Raw genomic sequence first — 25,031 nt, forward strand, 5'->3', positions numbered from 1 at the left:
TGTTTTTGTTCATTTCACACCATGATGTTGGGAATCTTGGAGCTTAGTGACATTAGATGTGTATGTTATCTCATGTTTTTGGGTGGCTGCCAGGAACACCACTTTGGTAGTCATCTGTTAGTACAGTATTAATTGTTCTGTATTATAGAAATAGATATACCTCAGTATGATTATGGCCTTAATTATTGCCAGAAACCTTTTATAATTATAGGAAACAATTTGTATTTGTTTTTTGGAGAAAGGGAGAGAGCTAGAAAAAAAACATAATGTATGGTGTTTTAACTATAAAAAAGTAACTCTCCTCCTCCTTTAGTAATCCTAAGAGATAAATTCAGTCTGTTAAAACACTTGGTGTGATTTTGTTTTTATAGTGAGTGAAATACTGAGCTAGCTACTTTAACTGATTGACTATACAGTGTGTTTATTTATAATCAAGATGATTTTTTTAAAAATATTCCTGTTAATAGTATCAATCAGATGTGATTTAAATTAGGCTGACATTTGTTCTTGAATAGATTTCCGGTGCATTCTAAACCAGTGCGTCAACAAAATACACTTTCTCAAGTGTCAGCAAACTGGAAAAGTGTTGCACTATAGGTCTTTGTTTGTTCTTTAGCCTACTGTGTTAGAAAGAGAGAGAGAGAGAGAATGTAACTCATGCTCAGAACTCTTCATTTTTTCTTTTGCCTTAATATCTTAGAGACAGAAACTCATGCATATAACTCTTCATAATATCTACATTCTGAAAAATACATAACTTTTTTCATTTGGAAATATCAGAAATGCTGATCAGTAAAGACAAATGTTAATTTTTGAGAATGTTTAAGTTAACTGAATATAATACTTCCCTTTGGGAAAAGAAACAAAGCTTTAATTCCTAATACTAGTGTAGCCACCAGTTTTTGTATTTAATATCAGCCAGTCCATACAGTGCTCGGAGCAAAAACGGTGGCATGCTTGTTTATGGGCTCAATATACAGCCTGTGAAATTAAGGCATATATCTTAGTTATGCTGATTCAACCGGGTGAATACAGTGTACTTCAAATATTATGAATCAGTGTTTTCTCTTTTGTGATTCTCTCCTGGTACAATAAACCCTTAAACATGAATTCACTCTTAAAAAGCTGACTATAATAAGTAACTTTTATATTATCCCTTGAGAAGCATATCTGAGAGGCCTGTGCTCACCTACTATATTAAAATATTTTAAATTTTTCCCCTAAGTCATTTTCCTTAATAACCTTTTACTACAAAAGTAAATCCATATTTTATTAAAATATTTTATTCATCTTTAAAAATTTAATTATCTGCTGTTTGGCATCTTTATGGGAAAACATTAAAATGGCAGTATTATTTTTAAAAAAGGAAGACAATTTTTATGATGTTCATGACACAGAAGGCAGTGTTCTGATGAGAAGGTGGAAGGCCAGACTCTCCCGCCTTTGAGGAAGGGCAATTAGAATAGCCAACTGTGGTAAACTAACACGGCCATGTCATGTTCTCCTCAGCAGTTCCTTCCTCTTAAGTCCACATGCTTGATGAGACAGCTATTTATGCTAAACTATGCTGTAATTTTAAGATTAACTGCGGATGATTTAACTGCTTTGAAGTAAATAACCAGGTCTGATTTACTGTCGCAACAGATTTATAAAAAGCTTTTTGAATCTGCAGTTTAAAAAAAGATTGTTATAGCTCTATACCTCTATAAATCTTCCTTTATTGTTCAATGTAGATGCCAGGCTGCTAGGATCCCATTACAAGTTTACAATCATTTGGCAACACACTTGAAACTCACTAAAGCAGAAATTAGAGGTGTGTTGGTTTTCGACTGTTCGCACTTGTTTCTGACATGAAATTGGCGGCAGAAAATTCACTCCCTACAGAAATATTTAGCCCTTGGGATTACCTCATTTCAGTGTGTTGGCAAGTTTCGCATTCTCCCTTCCCTCCCCTCCCCCCCTGCACATGTTATATTGTAAAACACAGTTCATATACAGAGCATCATGGCAAAAGAGGTGAAAAATGAGGCATTAAAAGAAAATGGTACCCATTTTGCTCATTCCAGAAACCTGATTTTTTTGAAAGGTAGACAGCATTTCACAGCATGAGTAAACTTAGAAATATGCTTAAAAATAAGGCCCAGATTCTGCTATCCTATTGTAAAACTCATGGCCAAGTGACAGAGTTGATGGGAACTGAGAGGTGAACCTTGTTAAGCTTCCTTGGAATGCTTCTCTTAGGCAGATGGCTTTGGCAGGAAAAGTGTCTTCTAAAGCCTGCAGATCCCTGGGATCCATGATGAAAGAAAGCTGCAGCCTTGCTATAAAGTGGTCCCTGTGCAGTGATGGCTGAGCACCTTCTGGTCAGACATCATCTTTCCTGCTATGTCCATGCAAATATTTCTCTACAAAGAAGATGGAGATATGAATTGAAACTTGGAGTAGTATTGACTCCTTCACAGGTATCTTCTTGGATAAGTTGCCAGGCTCATACTGTATTTGTTGGCTGTGGTTCATTTGATACTAGCATGCCTCTTACCAATCTCTGAAGATTTGGAAAGGTAAGGCTCCTCCAGAGTTAAAGAAAGTAAGGCACAGAACACCCGTTCCTTCAGTTTTGTGCAACCAACCCAGTTATATAGATATCTGCTCTCCTATAGCTGGGTTAACAGAAGTAAAGCATATTGGCTTGTTTGGCCAGATTCTGCTTTCCGTTATACAGATGCTAAAGGCTAAACTCAGAATTTTCAAGTCTGTGTGCCTAAAATTAGTTTCCTAATTCCATATTTCGGAACCTAAATATAAAGTTTTTCAAAGGTGCTTGCAGCTCCAACTCATTTCAGCAGGACTTGCATGTGTTCATCACTTTTTAAAAATCTGACTGCTTTTACTTAGGAGCCTAAATATAGGTTAGGTTCCTAACTTTAAACTCTTTGGTTTGAACATTTTAGCCTAAAACTCTCTCCTCCCTCCCACAAAAAATCAGTTTTTAAAAATAAGTGCCTCTTAGCAGACTGTATGGTTGAGCAGAATACATATTGTGCCTTTAAGATGTATTATAACCATTTTTTTTGCAATTTAAATTCCCTGTTATTCAGGGAACAAGGTCACTGCATAATGTCATTTCATTTGAGAAATTTAGGGTGAAGGTTCATAAAGCTCTGAAGAATGTCTAAATTTGATTTATTAGACTTTTCCAAACTCTTTACAAATACAAATTGAAACGAAATGATGTTCTGGAAAAGCTGCTTCCTCAAAAAGAATAGATATTTGGGGCTGATTCCTCAGAGGAAAATGGATGGATACGTCTCATCAGTTTTTGTTTGTTTGTTTGTTTTAAAGAAATTTGACTTAATGTTACTTATGGCATGTTTGTCAGAAGCTCAGTATGTATAAATGAGTCTGCTTAATCTAAGTAATGTTTTTAAATGGTGCAGGATTGATAATTATGGCAAATGGCTATCCAGAGAAGAGGCACAGCATAGTCTTCCTTGCACCACCATGCCAGCGTGTATCAACTATTAAATAGTAGGTGGGATCGATGCTAGGTGTCTGTTGGATCTTGAAAAAAACTGAGGCTCATTTCCTTTAATGAAGACCTGTCTTTTTTAATAAGATGCATTTAAAAATCTATCTTGAGAGGTGAAATTTGAAGGCAATAATGTAAAGCCACCCTCCAAATTGCTGTCTCTTGCCCTCCTCCTAAATTAAATTATTGGTTCCCTTTGCACATACATTCTTTTGTCTCTTTCCTTAAAATAGATACTACAATCGCCAGAACTCTCACTATTGTATTGTGAGTTGTCAAGGCTGATTCCCCACTTTGAGTGCTGATGGTGGGAGCCCGCAAGGATTCTAAAAATTAATACTGGCCACCCCCAAGGTTACAGCTTTTTCTGACCTTGGATGAGTAGATGCTGCCACCACCCAAGTGCAAAAACCTTCTGAATACCCAGAATTCCTTCCTGTGGGGTATCCTCAAGCCCTTTCAACCCTCCTCCCCCCCCCCTTCTTGGGAAGAGCTGAGAGAGAAAAACAAAGGAAATCAGCTGTTGCCACCAGCTAATTAAACAACATATGCACAAACCTCACAAAAATTCAATCCCCTTCTTGAAAAGGGTAAATTTTATTAAAAACAAAAAGAAAGAAAATACATCTGCAACTTGGGCTTTTTGCTAGGTTTGAAAAAACAATTACAAGGATTAAGCATAAAGATAGCTTCTTCGGGTCCAGTTTAAAGGTTACAAACAAAACAAAAGCATCTGGGGTTAGCACAGAGGAGTCCACAAGCCATAAAGAAATAAGAGATAAACCTAATTGTGTCTTCCTAGACATTTCCTGATCTACTTGCATAGCTGGGGTTTCAAATGAGTAGTTTCTAGGTATGATCTGATGATTTTCCATACCTGGCCAAAGCTTTTTACAGCATAGTTCCAGCCATGTCTCTGCTCTGTCCCCTCTCTCCAGAGAACAACAACAGACAGACAAAAGGGAAGTTTCCCCCCAATTTTAAAAAGTTCTAGCCTTCCCATTGGCTCTTTTGGTCAGGTGCCCACTCCCTTCCTTTTATCTAAGCAGGGAGACTTTTTTACACTTTACAGGTAAAGCAAGTAGAGAACAACTACTAAAAGGGATTTGATACCTAACTGGCTGGCTGGGTGGGTGTCCATAAAAGGGAGCTATCCCTCTGCCCTTCATTCATCACATGAGTCTTGCAGTATTTGATGAATTTCTGCTGGACTCTCAGCTTTCATTGTTGGGTTGGGATGGGGTGGGAGATGAGGTTTACAGCCTTCACAGTTATGGAGAAAAGCTTGAAAGAAACAAGAGCACCCTAAAGGCTCAGAAACCAGAGGGAAAGAACCCAGATTTTATTATTTTTTAAGACTGTCATGATTTTTAAGCCATCTCATGACCTTCAGAGGCCTGACTTTTTTGAAAACTGCAGATTGGTAATACTGCCTTCAGCAGAATCTACTCATGTTAGATTATTGTAATTAACCTTTTGCCTCCTTATTAGGCACTGTTAACTCCCACTGCAGAATGCACTCACCTGAGGGTTCCATTACCCTTCCTGTTTGGGAAAGAGCAGTACTTAGACCTATCCCTAAAGTGACTAGAGTTGGAAGCTGTGGGACAGCAGCCTGGGAGCTGGTTATGGGGAAAAAGGCTGTATGGCTTGGGATCTGGGACTGAAAGATGAAGAGCTGGGCTGGGAAGCAGCTTGTTTCTGGCAGAGTGGCCAACAGTAGTTGTGCCAGGCAGAGACTTGAGAGTAGACTGCAAACAAGGAAGCTGTGCAAACAGCTCTGAACAAAAAGGACCAAGGGACTGAAGTCTGGCTAGTGGATGATGGCCTCCTGAAGAGGAGAGGGCTCCAGTAAGTATCCCTTGCATTAAGCCTGAGCAGTGGTGGCAGCAGCCTCTTCCAGGTGGGGGGCCTGAGGTGGGCTGGACAGACAACTGGGGGGGGCTGTGCTCCTGCTCCCTATGAGGCCCTACCTCTTTCTGTACCCCTGCCCCCTGTTCCTCCTAAGTTCCAGCCCCGCCTCCTCCTCTTCTCACCTCTGCCCCAAGACCCTGCCTCCTGGTCGGGGATGGGCTGCTCCTCAGCTATCCACCGTGTTACGACTGCTCGCAGCTTAGAAATAGCCACCTGGATGGGGGGACCTGGCTCTGGGCTAGCAGAGCCCTTGCAAAGCAGCAACCAAAGGAGGCGTCTCCCAGAAGCCTGGGCAGGTCAGTCCATGCAGCTGTGGAGAGCCCCAGACCCTCTACCTGCCCTGGGCAACATGCCCCGGCTGGTGTGGACATGGGCTGGGGCCTGCTCTTGGGCACCCCGGTACCCCACCTGAGCTAACTCCAGCACTGCTGCTGGTGGCACTGCTGCCACCTTCAGAGCTGTGCAGCCAGAGCACTACTACAGGGTGGCTATGGCAAATTTTGTGGTGGTAATAATCGTTGCTAGGCCAACCTGTAGTGCCACCCTGAGCCTGAGGAGCCTTACTTCAAACCCCTGTAGAAAATTTTGACTCTTTGGTCTAATATTTTAGCCAAAAACTCAATTTTGGGGGGCTTAAAACTAAAATATTTCAATTGAAGCTAGCAATGTGGTTCCTCTTGGGACTTGTAGTTTGCATATCTCATGCTCCTGCTTTCCCCTCTAGCTGGAGTACATCTGCCATGTACCTTCTCCCCTCATGTTGAGGGAAGGATAGTACCTCAGAGGAGTTCCTTGCCATGGTGTATCATGGCAGATGTAATCCAGCAAGAGAGCCTGGGTCCTAGAGAAAATGGGAACGCCTAAGGCATCTGAACTACAACTGCTATGAGGCCCTGTGGGACCAGTATTTAATTTAGATACTTTGGTTTGCATTTTTTGATGAAACATCAACATTTTCCAACCAAAGCAGACAATTATAGTGAAAAAATGTGTTTAATCAATAACCCAATTTTCTATATATAAAAAAAACAGTTATAAGAGAAAATTCTTGACCAGTGCTACTGTTTACATACAGACATTTACACATGAACAGCTCTAAAATGAGCCATATATTATTGACTTACTAACATTCTATAGCATCCTCATTTGATTTTCATAGTGAACACTCTGTTACCCTGACCAGGAACTGCACAAAAGTTGAAAATTCAAAACATAAAATCTACTACTATACTGAACTGGCCAAAAAACAGATTTTGTTTGCAAATTCTTTCCCACTCCCAAAATCAGTACAAAAGATCTACAGTAGAACCTTAGAGTTACAAACACCATAGTTATGAACTCATCGGTCAACCACACAGCTCATTTGCAACTGGAAGTACACAGTCAGGCAGTAGGCAATACAAAAAACAAATGAACAACCCAAATACAGTACAGTACTGTGTTAAACATAAACCCTTAAAAAAATAAAGGGAAAGTAGCATTTTTCTTCTGCATAGTAAAGTTTCAAAGCTGTATTAAGTCAATGTTCAGTTGTAAACTTTTGAAAGAACCACCATAACGTTTGGTTCTGTGTTATGAACGTTTCAGAGTTCCAAACAACCTCCATTCCCAAGGTGTTTGTAATTCTGAGGTTCTACTGTATACTAAACTCCGATATGAAGCGGTTATTTCTTTTTAAAAATGGGCTACAGTTTTATTGGGGGGAGGGGGTGGAGTGAAGAGTCACCATCTACAAAATTATATTTCACAGGTTTTAGGGGAAAAAACAAGCTGTTTGGGGATTTGTTGGCTTGTCTTTGGTTTTTGCTTATATTTTTGACTAAAAGGATTTACATTATCCTTCAAAATATTCAGGTACAAACTTCATTCTGGAAAAGAACCTATACCTAAATATATACTATACACTTTAATGGAAATAAATCCAACCACAATCCCAGAATGAAACAGAAGATTCACAGTTTTGATGTCAAGGAAGCTCTTAAACTATAGCTGATAAGAAGTCATTTTGATGACATTAGAGCTATGAAATAAAACGATCTTTTAGTGTTAAAAACATTAACCAAGGACACATTTCCCTTGATAATTGACATTTAGATTGTTGCTCCTGTCAGCCTTTAGTGGATCATCAAGATCCTCAGATAGCACTCACAACATACGGTATTCTGAGGTAGGAAATCCCCTAAACCAGTGATGGGTAACCTCCGGCCCACTGGCCACATGCAGCTGGTCAGGGAAATCTGCTGGCGGGCCGCGAGATAGTGTTACATTGACTGTCTGCAGGGATGGCTGCCCGCAGCTCCGAGTAGCCATGGTTTGCCGTTCCCGGCCAATGGGAGCTGTGGGAAGCGGCAGCCAGCACACCTCTGTGGCCTGCGAGAATTCCTGCCGTTCCCATTGGCCGAGAACGGCGAACTGCAGCCACCGGGAGTGTGGGCGGCCGTACCTGCGGACGGTCACTGTAAACACTGTCTCGCGGTCTGCCAGCGGATTACCCTGATGGGCTGTATGCAGTCCGCAGGCCACAGGTTGCCCACCACTGCCCTAAGCACTTTTTGAAGTTTTAGAAGCTTGATTTTCTAGCTTAAAAATGCACAGAGGGTTTGAATTTGTTACTCAGAAAGAGACATAGAGTGTGTCCATTTCTGAAGAATTGTTAGCTTTGTTTACATTGGAATGCATCAAAAAAACCTTACAAAAATCTTATTTGTCCACCGAAAACTGAACGAGGACTATGTGCCCTTCTGCAGGATTTCTTAATCTCTGTTATATCATTTGGCCCTAGATACCAAAAATACATAGGCCTCTTCACATGTCAAGAAAAAATGGGATTTGTGCTAAAACATGTAGACAGAGACAATTTGTTAGTTTTCCTCCTTCCAGTGGCAAAATCAAAGCCCTTTATGCAATATTTAGTGCATTGGATACTTTTGCTTTTACTGAGTCCTTCATGACAATAAAGAAACCAATAAAAAGATATAGAGTATTTTTTTTTCCATTTTCTATGAGCTCACACTTCGTTTTGGAAGTCTTATTTCTAGTGGAAATAAGTATGTTTATATTAAGAGCCATGCAGACACCATAAAAGACTATAAGTATTTACAAGCAATTGGAATTAAAAACACACAACATGTGACATGAAATGTAAGATATTTTAGAGTTCTGATGACATCAGAATAACCTGGAGAATTACAGACCAGTTATCTTAACTTTTGTACCTGGAAAGATAATAAGGCAAATAATTAATCAATTTGCAAACATCTAGAAGATAATCAGGTGATAAATAACAGCATGGATTTGTCAAGAATAAATCATATCAAACCAACCTGATAGCTTTCTTTGACAGGGTTACAAACCTCGTGGATAGGGGGGAAGTGGTAGATGCGGTATATCTTGACTTTAGTAAAGCTTTTGAGACTGTCTCGCATGATCTTCTCAAACTAGGGAAATGCAACCTAGATGGAGTTACTGTAAGGTGGGTGCATAACTAGTTGGAATACCATTCCCCAAGAGCACCGTAGTTATCAGTGGTTTACAGTCATGCTGGAAGGGCATAACGAGTAGGATCCTCCACTGATTAGTTCTGGGTCCAGTTCCGTTCAATATCTTCATCAGTGATTTAGATAATGGAATAGGGAGTGCACTTACAAAGTTTGCGGACGATACCAAGCTGGAAGGGGATGCAAGTGCTTTGGAGGATAGGATTATAATTCAAAATGATCTGGATAAACTGGAGAAATGGTCTGAAGTAAATAGGATGAAATTCAATAAGGACAAATGCAATTAATTCATTTAGGAAGGAACAATCATTTGCACACATACAAAATAGGAAATGACTGCCTAGGAAGGAGTACTGCAGAAAGGGATCTGGGGGTCATAGTGGACCACAAGCTAAATATGAATCAACAGTGTAACACTGTGGCAAAAAAAGTGAACATCATTCTGGAGTGTATTAGCAGGAGTGTTGTAAGCAAGACATAAGAAGTAGTTCTTCTGCTCTACTCCACACTGACTAGGTCTCACCTGGAGTATCGTGTCCAGTTATAGGCACCACATTTTAAGAAAGATATGGACAAATTGGAGAGGGTCCAGAGAAGAGCAACAAAAATTATTAAAGGTCTAGAAAGCATGACCTATGAGGGAAGATTGAAAAAAATGGGTTTGTTTAGTCTGGAAAAGAGAAGACTGAGAGGGGGCATAACAGTTTTCAAGTACATAAAAGGTTGTTACAAGGAGGAGGGATACAAAATGTTGTTCTTAATCTCTGAGGATAGGAAAAGAAGCAATGGGCTTAAATTGCAGGCAGGTTAGACAAATACCTTTCAGGGATGGTCTAGATAATACTTAGTCCTGCCATGAGTGCCAGGGGACTGGACTAGATGACCTCTCGAGGTCCCTTCCAGTTCTATGATTCTGTGATAAACTATGCAAGTAATAAATTGAAATACCTGCACAACCCTTTCATATCTTTACAGTCCAGTATTTCACACTAGCTTATACAACAGTCACCTCTCTTTCAATACAAGTATAATAATGTGCTAATGAATACACTTTGAGCCAAATTTTGCCCTCACCTATATTCATGAACTTCAATAATGTTTTGAATATAAGAAATGTCTATTATACTATTCTTTCTAGAGTCCTTAATAGGATATTGGGTACATTTGTTTCTGGAGAGTGAAAAAAGAAAGGATGATGGTTTTTAAGCAGCAAATTTCTAGGAAAAGTGTCTTTACCATAAAAAAGAGAGAAATTTCAGGCATATATAGTATGTCCAAATATAGATGCCTTCAGTGGACAGACGTTCTTTTTTGGAGCTTTCTGAAGCTGTACACCTGGAGTATACAACTCAAAAAAATGTTTAATTACGTAAAAAAGGTGAGTGTGATAATCATTCTGTAGAAAAATAGGCATTAATCTATAAATTTAGACTCGTGCTGTTGAACCTACTCAGCAACTTCATTAGTAGAAAGTATGATCTCAAATGTATTTAAAAACAAAACAGCAGCCCTAAAAGTATACTGCAGCCAACTTGCATGGTAACTACAGAGCTGAAGAATTAAAAGTGGCTTAATGTGACTTTTAGTTCTTTGGTGATAGCAAAATTGAGGAGATTAAAAGCCTGAGTCATAAAAAATGCATCTACTAGTTAAGTGCCTTTTTAATGTACTTAGTAAAGTGTGGAATGCATTTTTTTGAGCTAGATGAACTTTGGTAATTCATTACAACTTTTTTCTCTTGTGAGCAATTTACCAGCTATAATTTACAAGCAGGGCATGCAGCACAAAAAAGTAGACAAAAGACAAAAAGAGCAACTGATCCTTCAACACACAAAATATGCAACACATGTTTGTAGATATTAAATGCAGTTGCTGAAGTGCATTGAATTTCCAGGTTGCTATTAGATGGAAGTGATATAATGACCCAGAGGGTTTATATTAGAAGGTGTATAGTTCAGCAGAGAGGAGGCATTGTGCAGTGGGAGATTTCTTACTCTTTTCCTGCAGCAGCACTCTGAGGAGGCATGTGTGCATGTGGCTTTTCTGAAATTTTCCCTCCCCTATTAATACTGTGTGATTATGCTCCTTTGTTTACAGTGTGTCCTCAGAGTAACACATTTATAATGTGTGAATGCAGCCTTGTTATGTTCCTCTGACTTCTGCCCCTTCCTCTCCTATGAAACTTCCCACTCTCAAACCCATATCCACAGTTCTTCGAATAATAACCAGCTTCCCTGCTATGGCATTATTTTTTTCACGTGTGCCAGGTACATTGCTAAATGTAGCGGATTCTGGGTTCAAGAGCTTGCATCTCCAGCAGCCAAATGTCAACAAAGTAGCTGCTCTTCACCTCCTGTCTGTCTCTCTGACTCCAAAGTGAGAGGCTGCAGAGGAGGAGAGATTGTGGGGAGAGAAACCTTGGGTGCAAGGACAGTTACTATAATGTCCCAGATCTGTCCCACCCGCACTACTGACCTACTGAATTGAATGGGGCTGGCACGTGCAGCTAGTGACTCCGTTTAAGCTGTCTGCTTTCAGCTGCTCCAGGCAGCAGTCAGCGCCTACTGCAGTAGCTTACAAAGAACAGCTTCTTCTAGACCTGATGTAGACAGCAATAGACTGCTCCTCAGAGAAACAGAGCCTAATGGTACGTGAAAGGGAAGGGTTCTTTCAGCAGTTAGGGGAGAAAGAGTGCAGCAACTGGAGAGCAGCAGAGGGCAGCAGTTAGGTAATGGGACACTAGTAGAGAAGCCACTGGATGGGGGCAAAGATCAATTTCCCTTTTTTTCTGATTCAGACATTTCAGGCTGTGTATCCAGAGTTAGTCCTTTTAAAATAAAGGAACATTTTGTTTCCTACCTCAGCAATAAATGAAGTAGCCCTTAGAGTATGCCATGAGCTCTGCAGAGGACCTAACCCTTTGAACAGGCTCTCCCATCTGTCGCTGACCCTTCGGAAGTGTGGTGTAAAATAACTTAAATTACAACAAAATATAAACCTTTGCATAAGCATTTTCTGAAAACTAGGTGTTTCTCCCTGAAGTATTTCCATGGCTCAGAACCTAGTTGCCTCTGCCTCTCATAGCATCTCCATTCTTTTTTATATTCTGGTTAACCCTGACAAGATCCACTGCCTGCATCAGCAATCACTACTCTGCATGTCTGTGGAAGGTTTTAGTGCCCAAGTTTAGGGCTTCCCCATAGAGAATCCCTGTATTCCTTTGGAGAGTCCTCTAATCTGATAGCCTGTTAGATACGGCTTTTGCAACTGGAACCTCTGCTCTTGCACAGCTCCTCACAGGGGCTCGATATTGTGGAAGGAAGGGCACGAAAATAAATACTAACAGCCCTCGGTGCTTGTTCTACTCTGTTGCTTGGCATCTCTTGGATTCTCAAGCAGCCTCAACTGTGACCATTTCTTTCTGATGTGGAATTTGCTATATTATCCATGTTTTTTTAACCTCTACCCTTCACTATAAAATGGCCGTCTACTGCCATTTCTTGTGAAATGTGAATGAGTAGAGCTGATCACAAAACAGGAAAACTTATCAGGAACATTTCCATGAAAGATTTGCCCTTTTTAAAAAATTCTTGAATTTTTTTCACCAGCTGTGTTAAGATATATGCAAGTATCACGTAAAAGCTATTTTTAATGAAGGAAAAAGTATCTACTTGTCCATTACCTAATTTACCTGGAGAAGTCACATCCATAGGAAATTATTGATGCCAATAATTTAATATTTTTTAAAGGATTAAGTAATTATATAACTATATAATACCCACAGTTACTCAAGTGAATATAACATTACAAAGGGCAACATTTTCAAAAGTGCTTAAATGATTTAGGAGACTAAATTCCGTTTTCAGAATTGACTTAGGCACATAGGACCCTAAGTTTCATCCCCAGGAAAACTGGACTTGCGCTTCTAAGTGCCTTAAACTTGCTTCAGAAAATGGGATTTAGGCACTTTTGAAAATTGTACATAAAGGCTCCAATATCAATCGATAGAGTGAAATCCTGGCCACATTGAAGTCAGTGGGAGTTTTGTCATTGATTTCATTGCATATGCTATATCCTACCTGGAGTAAGAAAAATAACCCCTTCCTTCCCCCGGTGTATAATATCTAGGTACCCTCAGGAGGTTTAGGCCTTCCTCTAATGCATGTCATTGGCCACTACTGGAGGCAATATACTGGACTAGATGGAACAGTCCTCTGTTCTCACATGGTAATCCCTATGTCCCTATAATACTTGTCCCCATAAGGAGAGGGGGTATAATATCAGCTTTGAATTAAAAGGAAAATAAGTAGTAGGTGGAGAGAGAAGATGTGAGTAGAAGTGACAGCAGTGAACTGTGCAATGTGGTGGCTGAAATGGAATACAGCCAATGTTTGTTCCTGATGTTTTATTGAATAAAGTCTTGTATATATTATCAGTCCTTCAAAAGATGATACAAGTTTCTTCATGTCTATTTTAAGTATTTCAGCAAATATATATTTCATAAACCTCCACTTATTGCCACAAACTTAAATTGTCTTCAATTTGTCGGTCTGAATCAAGTTCACATTACATGCCCTGATGCAGTAAGTGCGTTTATGGTGAACAGTTGAACACCTGTTTCAAGGAAAACTCTACCCACTGCTCTCAAACCAAGAATCTAAAGGTACAAACAAGAGGGAAACAATTCTTATCTTGAGAAATGCAATTTTAATTATAATTGCCATTTCTGGCCTATATGTTGGTGATAGCTTTCTTGCTGAAAAAGACACCACTTCTGCTACACACAGTGTGGAGCCCATTATAGGGCACTGCAAATTAATTTTAAATTATAAAGTATTTTAGGGTTTAAAATTTAAAATATTTAAAGAAAATAAAGTTATTTTATTATAATGAAACTAGGTTAGGAACTGGTTTAAATTGTCTTACAGAAGGATTTCATGCTGCCAGTGTCATAAATGACATTACAGTTTCAGCAAGGTGATCAACACCAGTAGAAGACTCAGAAATATTAATTTGAGTGAAAATAAATAAGTGTCTTTATTATAAGAGCTTCTTCATGCTCCTACTGTTTGGCCAAATAGAGTAGACACAACTGTCTATTCTAAATTAGCTATTACCACTCAAGGAAGGGATCTTGGAGTCGTGAATAGTTCTCTGAAAACATCCACTCAACGTGTAGCGGCAGTCAAAAAAGCTAACAGAACGTTGGCAATCATTAGGAAAGGGATAGATAATAAGACAGAAAATATCATAATGGTATGCCCACTTCCTGAATACTGCATACAGATCTGGTTGGCCCAACTCAACAAAGATCTATTCAAATTGGAAAAAGTACAGAGAAGGACAACAAAAATATTTACGGATATGGAACAGCTTCCGTATGAGAAGAGATTAAAAAGACTGGGACTTCTCAGGTTGGAAAAGAGACGCTAAGAGGGGATATGATAGAGGTTTATAAAATTGTGACTGGTGTGAAGAAAGTGAATAAGGAAATTACTCCTTCATATAATACATGAAGTAGGGGTCAGTGAAACCAGTGAAATTAATAGGCCGCAGGTTTAAAACAAACAAACAATAAGTATTTCTTCACACAATGCACAGTCAGTCTGTGGAACTCTTTGCCACAGGACGTTGTGAAGGTCAAAACTATAACAGGGATCAAAAAAGAATTTCATAAATTCATGGAGGATAGGTTCATCAGTGGCTATTATACAGGATGGGCAGGGATGCAACACCACGCTCTGAGCATCCCTAGCCTCTATTTTGCCAGAAACTAGGAATGGACAACAAGGGATGGATCACTCAATGATTATCTGTTCTGTTCATTTCCTCTGAAATACCTGGCATTGGCTGCTGTTGGGAGACAGGAGACTGGGCTAAATGGACTGTTGGTCTCACCCATTATGGCCGTTCTTATGTTCTTAACTGTCTTTAAGGGGAACTGCACAGGCTTTAAACCAAAAATCTGAAAATTCTTTCAAGGATTCCATGAGAGAAAATATTATATAGTCACTATTTTTAAAATGTAACAAAATTTGAAGTAACTATCACTTTAATGAGAAGCAAAACTCCTAATTTCGGTGTCAGGATTAGTGACAAGTTCCATAAACAAAGATTTAAAACAGGAGTTCTCAAACTAGGGGTCGTGACCCATCGGGGGTGGCGAGGTTATTCTCTGGGGGGTTGCGAGCTGTCAGCCTCCATCCCAAACCCTGCTTCACCTCCAGCATTGATAATAGCGTTACATATTTTTAAAAGTGTTACTGATTTATAAGGAGGGGTCGCACTGTGTGAAAGGAGTCACCATTACAAAAGTTTGAGAACCACTGATTTAAAAGAACATCTCATTATAAATCCCTACTGTGCCTGAATTCCTTTTTTCCCCCTGATGTAACCCACTCTGGCTGTAAAAGTCTACAGCTCAGATTTTTCAGAATCTTTGTAAGGGAATTTCATTTAAAATACATAACTTCTTTCATTTATACACAATAGACTTTTTCGTCTTTTTGCAACTTACATGTGGGTTTTTAAACTTACAGCAAAACCTTTTACTTTAATCAGTTTTAAATAAACAATATAACATGAGAGCCACAGTTGTGTATGTTGCATCTTCCATCACACAAATTTATCTGTAAAAACTTGTGGTAACTTTCTGAAACCAGCTGCTCCATTGGGATCTGTAATTCTGTCAACACACAGCTACCCATATCTGTGTTTCTCATGGTATTCTATATTTCATAAAAGCACCCTCATGCAGAGATGTTGCTTCTGGGCATAACACTAAAAAATGATGGTAGTGTCCCAGTTTAAAATAAAGGAGTCTGAATCAGAATGCCTGACCCAGCTGAAATAAATTCATATATTTGAAAGTCCCAGATCTTTGTAGTTGTATTTGGATCTTCCCTACTTAAAAGGGAGCAAAGCTATCAGGACAGATACTAAGTCATTCACCATTCTTAGTATTTGACTCAAGAACTGAATTGCTTATTATATGCCATAGGAATAAATGAAAGTCATTGTATATATTCCAGTCATAACAACATCTTGAGCTCTTTAAAATTTTACATCATCTGTTTTGATGGAATAGCCAACAATTCAGTTATTCATATTGCATTTGCACTTTTGATTTAATAATCTCATTTTTTCCTTTGGCAGATGTACAACAAATGGCAATCGACTGGCTCACTGGAAATTTTTATTTTGTGGATCATGTCAGTGACAGAATCTTTGTGTGTAATCACAATGGAACTGTGTGCATTACCCTGATTGATCTTGATCTTCAAAACCCTAAGGCAATAGCTGTTGATCCAACATCAGGGTAAGAGTATTGTTCACATAACATGCTTGTTAAATTATACAATGCATACTTGCATGCAAAAAAATCTAAAACATTTATGTTTTATTTCAGTGCTTGTGCTTTTCAGGCCACACATTTACCTAATATAAACCTTAAATGACAGATTAATTATTAGCTCATGAAACTTCCTTAAGACATCCCAATGTGATAAGAATGCTACTTCTCTCTAGGAGAGTAAATAATACACCCATTTTATTCAGGTGTTTTGAGACATAATATTTGCAGTTATTTATTGAGCTGTTTATTTTGTTGTAAAAAAATAAGAACAATAATAATATATGTAGGTAACGTGTACATTGAAAGGTCTTGCTTCAGTTGTCACAAATAATTGCTGAACCATTTTAATAATAGTATATGTTTTTGTGACTTTAAAATTGCAGGAGAAATGGAAAAGTAACTTAGCTCTTCACAAGTTTTCTCCAGTACATTCTAACCCTTTTTAGAATATAAAGAAAAGGAATGTTGCAACCATCTTCTTATGTTTTACTCCCTAAGCTGTAGGGGCATTAGGACCTCATCACTAGTATGTTTCGGAGCAGAACCAAGCCACCAGACTCTCTTCATGTGCTCCTATTGGGAGTCAGTGAAATATAAACAGTATGGAATTGCATTTTTATTGCATAAACACATTCAAAATCATCTGGGGAGGAAAACCTCAGTTAAAATACTGGCCACTAAAAACCCTTTACCTTATAACCACTACCAGCTAGAAAAAGTTTTCAAGCAAAATGATGAAGTAGGATGCATCACTGAGCATGGAGGAAATGATGTTTAAGATGTAAATTTCAATGAGGTTTTTGGAGTGGCTGTTTTGTCCTCGTTATTGTTTTATTAGTCTGCAGGTAGTTAAATATGAAATGACTGGTGGAATATGTCCTAAACTGCCATAAGCCTCTGCTCAATAAATAGGAAAATATTTACTGAAGAAACAGCTTGTCATCCATATGTGGACTTTTGTTACTCTTTACTTAAAGCCTGATTGAATATTAAGATGCATCATCACAATGGGTTTAATTTTGACAAGAACAGCTTGCATGTAAACTTTGCAAAGGAAGCTGTATAATATAATTCCTGAATATAGCTGTATTTCTATTTGCAACAGATGGTAAACTTGACTCAGTCTGACTGCAGTGATGTTTCAAAAAGACATTAGTGAAAGAAGTTGTATTTAAACCGATTTGTTTGGTAATTCTCATAAGAAAGAACTGGAGGTTTTCAAATGGGCTAACAGCAGCCTTTTCAACTACATTTATTTACATGTTCTGTGCTGGATTTGCTAGTTGAATTCCAAACTAGTTATTAAATAATCTTGTCTGTCAAAAATATCAGAATTGAATTTAATTATTTTCCTTGAAATAAAGAACACAGATCTTTTTGGAACAAAACTGTCATACCAGAATATCATATATGTTAACAAATCTCCCTTTTGAACACCAATATCTTTCTTTCCCCTACTCTTCCCATTTTTCACTGTCATGATATCAAAGATCCTCAATTTGGCAAAGAATTTCAGAGTAGAAAAGCTTCATGTTGTTTGCACTTAGTCTCTGAAGGATTCCTTTGGCTTTGATAGCTGTTTAAATATAATTCTGTCATGTATCATTTATTGGACTAGGAAAATAACTTTTTTATATTTAATGAGTGTTCTGTACACTGAAGTCATGTATATTGTACATGTACATTGTGTGGGGGTTCTATACTTACTTTCAAGAACATTTTTTTCAATTACACACATTAGAGATCATTTTTATTTTGTATGTTGTCTTGCCAGCACAGGAAGTTTCCTTACATTGTAAATCTGACTTCAAACTACTATGAAATATTTTTAAAGCAACAAAGCTTCTCTCAGTTCCACTGACAGAACATTACACTGTCTTTTCCTTTGCTCAAGTCCATCCCATTGTTCCTCGAAACAGTTTCACTCCCACTCTGGTATTTTTTCGCCCTCTATATAAACATAGCCCAAAAATGTTTGCAGTGTTCCAGGTGTGGTCCAACTGGTACCATACACAATACAACTTGATTTTGTACAGCATCTTTCATACACTATTGCAATACCCTTTACTGTATCCCAAAATGATTCATTGTATTAAATAATACAATACAGAAGGCAGTCTATTAGTCATAACATATATATATATTGCTGGTGCAAAAATAAACAGTGTCTTAACAGTTTTAGATTTTTTAAATAATGATATGAAGACTTAATCTAATTAATACATTGAAGTATTTCTTCTTCATGCCATAGGCTCAGCATGTGTCCTCTAATGGAAGAAACCACAGGTGGGAGTCTTAGCAGGGAGGAAAACTCTAAAGTTCCCTTTGCAGAGATCTCCCCCAAATGGTTACATGAGCAGTGGGAAAGGGGGTTCTTTTCCTCCCATGGAACGAAGAAGGGTTTAGCTTCCCATGGAAATTCCTTCATGGAATCTTCAGATCCCAGAAGATCCATGCAGAGGCCAATGTACACGTTAGCCCACACGGGCTTCTAGACTTCCTATTTTGGGCAGAGTGGAATCCCTGGACCCAGGGCTTCCTTTAGTGGCATCCTGAAGTGGAGAGGAGCATTGGAATAGTTAAGAGTCTCAAGCTGTATTCACTCTCCTGCAGATTCATTATGGGGCATGGGAAGAGATGAAGTGCATCACCCCATTATTGAATAGCATTAAATTAAAGCTCCAGCCTCAGATTTATATTGAAGTAACTTGAAATGCATTGTTACTTTCATTTATGTTCGGTTGTGACGTGAAAAGGAACTCTTTCCAAACTGGGCAGTTGCTGTATTCTGCTATTAGCTAGGGCTGCAATCACACAGAAAATGTGTGTGCCAACCCTATAACACTCTGTCCCCACAATCTTGTCCCAGCACCGTTTCCCAAATGGTGGATCCTGACCCACATTCGGTCATGAGAGGGTCTAGGTGGGTCATGCGGTCCACAAAAGTGCCCTCCCCCCTCCCCCCCGCCACACTCTCACTTCCTGTGAGCAGCTGGATCTGAGCAGCAGCAACAGCATGGAGAAAGCTGCTGAAGCGAGCAAGTGGATACTCAGTAGACAGGTAGTGACTATGTCCTGGCCATGGGGACAGAGGGACTGGCTGGGGCTGTTGGAGAGGTGAGGACTGGGAGAGCAAGAGAAAAAGAGCTGAGGGGTCAGGCTGGGAAGGGGTGGGGAGAGGAGGGGAGGGGAAAAAAGAAGAGAGAGAGTTCCAAAAAAGACAAAATGCAGATTGCCTTACTTAAATGTTTGGGAACAACTGTCCTAACAGACCCCTGCTCCATTGGAAGCTTTTTTATACTCCTGCCAGCCAAGAGGAAAGGTCATGTGAGTCTGCACTTACATGGGTGCTGTTGCTCTTCTGGTGGTATCTCTGAATGGCCAAGAGACATGCCTTTTTTCTTTTCTTTTCTTTTCTTTTCTTTTCTTTTCTTTTCTTTTCTTTTCTTTTCTTTTCTTTTCTTTTCTCCTTGATTTCAAGCTAATATTTTAAATATATATTTTTAATTACTTCAATATCAAAGTACTATTTCTATGTCAATATATTATTACTTTATATACTTATCTGTCTCATAATTATATTGGTTTTATTTTTTCTTTATTGAAAATTTTATAATATCTCATAAAAGGTGCAGATACATTGAAGTGTATTGTAAATTGAGCACCAAGTGTTGTGGAACATAAAAGTGTGTGTATTACCCTCTAAAAGCAGCCAATATTTATACACCTGGTACATATAATTACAAAACATATTATTTTATATTCAAATATAAAACTTACACTATTCCCATAAAACATTATGTAAGTACTCCTATAAGAATGTCTCCAATTTGCAGTGGCCCTCAGTATATTTGCTCTCATAACCTGTATTCCAGTCATAGCAAATACCTAACTGTTGAATCTATTAATATTAATATGAATATTATTAAGTGCTGACAGTGTGCTTAGAACTATGCAAAATACAGAATCCTCGCCCTGAGCAGAGGAACTTAGGGCTTGTTCTTATCAATAGCAAAACTCCCATAGACACTCATAGTACAGGATCAGTGTCTTACTGTCTAGCTTAAACTCTCTTCTTGTTTGCCTTTGTGGTGTGTGTTTTAATTGTTGTACTATGTACCAGAAATCCTCGACTGATTCACAGTTTACAGGCACAACACGGGCAAAAACTTTCCCATGCTGTCCAGGCCAGGGTGTTTCCTTCCTGTCTGGGAGAAGACCATCTCTATGAGTGAGAGAATTGTTGAATCATTTTGTCTGTTAAATTATTTGCTTCACTGGTGAGATGGACAACAAGCATGCCAGTTGTAGAGGTTTTTATGATATGGTCTTTTGTGCACTTGGAAATGAACTGGGGCCACCAAACTCATTTCACATGTGATGCTGAAAGTGCCAAAGCCTTCCTTCACTACTGAGTGATGCAGGAGTTGAGCTTTCGAATGGCTCTAATATCACACTACCTGTTGAGCCATCAAATTCCTTGTATTTGAAATTCTTGTATTAAATGTGTTGGTTTTGGTTGGGAGGCAAGCATTTCCACCACGAGAAATGTCTTCTGTTATTAGTTTACTCCTGCATGTATCTTCTAGAAATGTAGTGTGAAAAGCGAGTTCTCCAAACAAACAAACAACAGAAGAGGAAATACTAATAAAAAATGAAAACAATTGTTTAACCATGTAGCCTTTATGAAGGACTGTTCTTTATCTTCTATTTCAATTACTTTCCAAAAGAAGAATACATTTTACAGTATAGCTCTGGGATTTGTGTTATAGGACACTTACCAAAGGAGAAAATTAAGTACCATATATTATGAGTACTTTTTTGTAAACAATTCAAATTTGTCAGTGATAGATATATTTGGGGAGGAAAAAGAGAACAGTCCTACTAAAAAAATAAATTAAAGATCAGGAAAAAATGGAGAAAAAATGTTTTATAACAGTACATTGCCTCTCCAGTTCCATCGGAATGAGAGCTTTAGTTGCTCCTGCCACCAGCTCCTAGAATTGATAAATAGTACTGAAGGGACCTCTTCCTTTTCTGGGTGAGAAACACAAGCTATAACTGTCACTGTTGTCCTTCATCTTTTTCTCTCTTGCAAACTGGGGTAGATCTGATGCTTTTGTTTCCTGTGAAACAGGTATGCATTGTGTTTTCATGGTTTAATTTGTAGTCGTGGTCCTCTGAATGTACTGCTGGTGTGCACGGGGAGTATTTTTTTTCCAGGAACTCCAGCAAATTCCTTCCTGGTACAAGTAGCATATTCATAAGACCAAACCTGTAATTGTTTTGTACATTTATTTTAATTGAAAGGCAGTACATTTAAAACTGAAAAAAATGTGGCCTCATGGATAGAACACTTGGCTGGGACTCAGAAGATAAGCATTCTGTTTCCAATTCTGCTACTGGTCTGCTATATGACCTTGGGAAAGTCACTTAATCTCTCTGTAGTTTGGTTCTCCTATCTGTAAACTGGTGTTAAGGAAACTCATCAACTTTTGTAAAGTGCTTTGAGATCTATGGATGAAAAGCACTATATAAGAGCTAGATATTATCATCTATTTATTTTATTAAACATGCACACAGCCACAAGCTATGGAGGGCAAGAGCTTATGTAGTAGGACTTGAAAAAGAATTAGATAATTTAGGTGGATGATGAGAACATACACAGTTGCATTAACTAGAATAAAAAAAGGGGGATATAATCCCTCATACTACAGGGCACAAGCCGTCCCCTACTGGACAGTGGGGAAGGTGGAAGAGGATAGCAGGAGATCATTGTTCTTGGGAGGTATAGTTTTTCTTTTTTTTTTTTTTTGGAGAGAAGATTATATACATCTGTTGTTTGGCATGTATTTTTTTTAACATTTCAATATGCATAATTATATACACCCACATATAATGTATATATGCATATATTGGTTTACTTATCCATTTATAATAGTGTATATAATAACTTTGTCTGTGTTCTATTTTATATGGTTGAGAGAGCGAATGAATTTTAAGGATAATTTTCAATGAAGAGGATGGCTACCTAGGCCCAGCTCCTCAAAGGTATTTAGAGGCTTGCAACCCATTTAAATCAATGGAAGTTAGGTACCAAAATATATTGGAGCATCTGGGCCCTAATCCCTAAGAAGTACAAGACTGTTCCAAGCATAAGGAATAGTGTGGAAGAAGGCATATAGACCAGAATGGGAAAGGAATTAAAACAAGTTAGGAAGAGGGCTTGTGTAGAATGAAGGCAGCAAGGGGAAAGGGCACTGTAAAGAAGAGCAGAGAGGTAGTGGTGGCGTTGTGCAGAGTTGTAAGGTTAAGAAAAATGAGCCTGAATTTAATGTTACTGTGAGTGGGAGACATGTAGGAAAAGTCTTAGTAGAGGGGGCGGGGGAGCAGTAGGGAAATGATAAGAGTCTGGTCAGTAGGGTCCTGCAGTCTTCTAAGTGAGAAATTCCCGACATAGATGGGTTTAGAGATGTTTGTAAAAGCGGAAGCAAGTGGCAGTTGGATGTCATGGTGATGAGAGCCATATAAGTATCTGAACAGATCTGACAACTGATTGCCTGTCATGGGAGGAGTGAGAGAAGGTGAAAAATGAAACCATTTGCAAGATGGATGATGGTGGAATTATTAGCAGTAATGGAGAATAAAGGTAGGGAAGATAAGGAATTTGTTTTTGCCTTGATGGGCTTGAGTTGCCAGCAGGAGGTCCAGAAGGAGAAGTCAGAGAGCCAGCTGAAGCTGTGAGAGTGAACAGAAGTGGGAAGATATGTCTGGGATCTGTCAGCATAAATATGGTAGTTGAAGGTATTAGAGTGGATCAGTCCCAGGGATAAGATGTGGAGAGAGAAGAAGTGGGAAGGGAGTGCAGGAACCTGAGGGACACAAGCAATGAAGGGAATGACTAGGAGAGGCAGACACTTATCTAGATGCTGAATGATTGACTGGAGAGGTAGAAAGTTGAGCACTGTAAAGAAAATCCCAGAAGAAGAGCGAACCCAAGAGGAGGGAGTTACAGACTATATCAAAAGTAGCTGGTAGATTGTAGAAATGTAGAGATGGAAGGGCCCTTGTAAGGTTGTCTAGTCTATCCCAGTGCTCTGAGGTAGGATTAAGTCTAGGTAGAAGGAGGATAAAGAATAAATCTTTGGAATTAATCTGAAATAGATCATTGATGTTGTTTATGACAGTGGAGGGGGCAGAAATGAGATTTGAGTAGATTCCAGGAAGAGAGTTGGAGTAGAGAGTCACAACATTCATTAGAGATGACAAGTTCAAAAGACTTAGAGGTAGTGGGAAGGAGGGAGATGGGCAGTACTTTGAAATAAATAAAATTTATATAAATTAAAGGGATGTATTCCACACATGCAGCCCATAAAAACAAAACAAACTAACAAACAAAAAATAGTGCTCTGTTTTCCTCATCTGCCTTTCAGAGTTCTTTAAACAGCATTGGTTTTTAGGACCTCTGCACCTAAATCCAGTAGGGGCTATCACTTTTTATTCTTTTCTCGTCTTCCTCTCTTGTTGTCTGCAGCCCCCTCCACACAGCACAGGACTTGGGAGAGAGCCCTGAATTGTTAAATTAGTGGGTTTTTATTTTCCAACATTTAATAATTTCTCCTAATTAAAGACAAGTTTTATAGTAATTTGTAAATAACAAAAACATTAGTATTTTAATAAAACACTATTATTAAAATGCCCAGTGCCTTTTCTAGCTTTAAAGCAAATTCAAAGGGCTGCCTATAAGAAGCATACATTGTACAATAACTGTGAAAGTTTTGAAGGTGACCTTTAAAGAAGAGAAATGTTTATGCTCTTTTTTTTTAAAACTTCTTTATGATATCTAATAAAACCCTGGATTTTTTTTTATTATTTTATCTTTGGCATTAAAATGCAGCTGCTGATGCCTTTTTTGTTTTGTTTTAAGACTATGAATAATTGGAAGTAACAACACAGTGAAGCCCAAAGAGCTGAGAAGGGAAGGGATTTTAGTCAGACTGTATAAAACTCTTTGATTTTTGTTTGCTTTGATTAACACCTCTTTAACTCAGATGACTGATAAACATTTAAATGAACAGACTTCTGTGCTAGATTCAAAACTCTGCCACTTCAGCTAAAGGTTGAGAAACTTCCAATTCCAGTTTCTATGGTCCTCCACGGAGTCCTCTGGGGTCGGGGGGGAGTTTAGGTTAAAAAAACAGAACATGTAATCTTACATTCTTCTTTTCATTTTTAATTAAAAAGAAGCCACTTTTGGATGGAAACCCATTTTTATTCCTTTGTATATCACTTTTAAACTTCCTTAAAGTCCCAGACTTCTATGAGACTTTGTTCCTTACTGGGCAGTATGACAGGTGTAGATCTGCTTAGTAAGAAACCAGGTCTGATAATGATGATACTGTTGGTGACTTCTCAATGAATATCCAAAAGCAGCATGTACTATCATTTTTTTTTCTTCCCATTTTTCCTGAAGATTCATGACATTGCTTGCATGCAGATGCAAACCCAGAAAATGACAGAGGAACTTGTATTAGTTCTCAGATGAGCTCAAAAAATCCTTTGATTTATAAACATGAAAAGAAACAAACTGAAACAGATGTGAGATAAAATTTAAAGTAACCCATCTAAAAATGTTAGCATCCAAAGCAAATATTCTCAGTCAGCAACGAAATAGTAGGATCCAAAATATCGTATACATTATGTAACTATACATAAATAGAAACCCATTAACAGGACT

The 25,031-nt window shown here is 38.4% G+C and overlaps 1 protein-coding gene across 1 annotated transcript in view; it reads left to right on the forward strand.

Annotated features, from left to right (window-relative positions):
• LRP1B (LDL receptor related protein 1B) overlaps positions 1-25,031 on the forward strand; it is a 1,255,163-nt gene that overhangs the window by 566,875 nt on the left and 663,257 nt on the right. The window contains exon 7 of the mRNA XM_054044441.1: positions 16,096-16,258. Within this exon, the coding sequence (XP_053900416.1) occupies positions 16,096-16,258 (163 nt within the window). The remainder of the gene's footprint in view (positions 1-16,095; positions 16,259-25,031) is intronic.

This window comes from Malaclemys terrapin, chromosome 11 (genome assembly GCF_027887155.1).
Source record: "Malaclemys terrapin pileata isolate rMalTer1 chromosome 11, rMalTer1.hap1, whole genome shotgun sequence".
Taxonomy (NCBI): domain Eukaryota; kingdom Metazoa; phylum Chordata; order Testudines; family Emydidae; genus Malaclemys; species Malaclemys terrapin.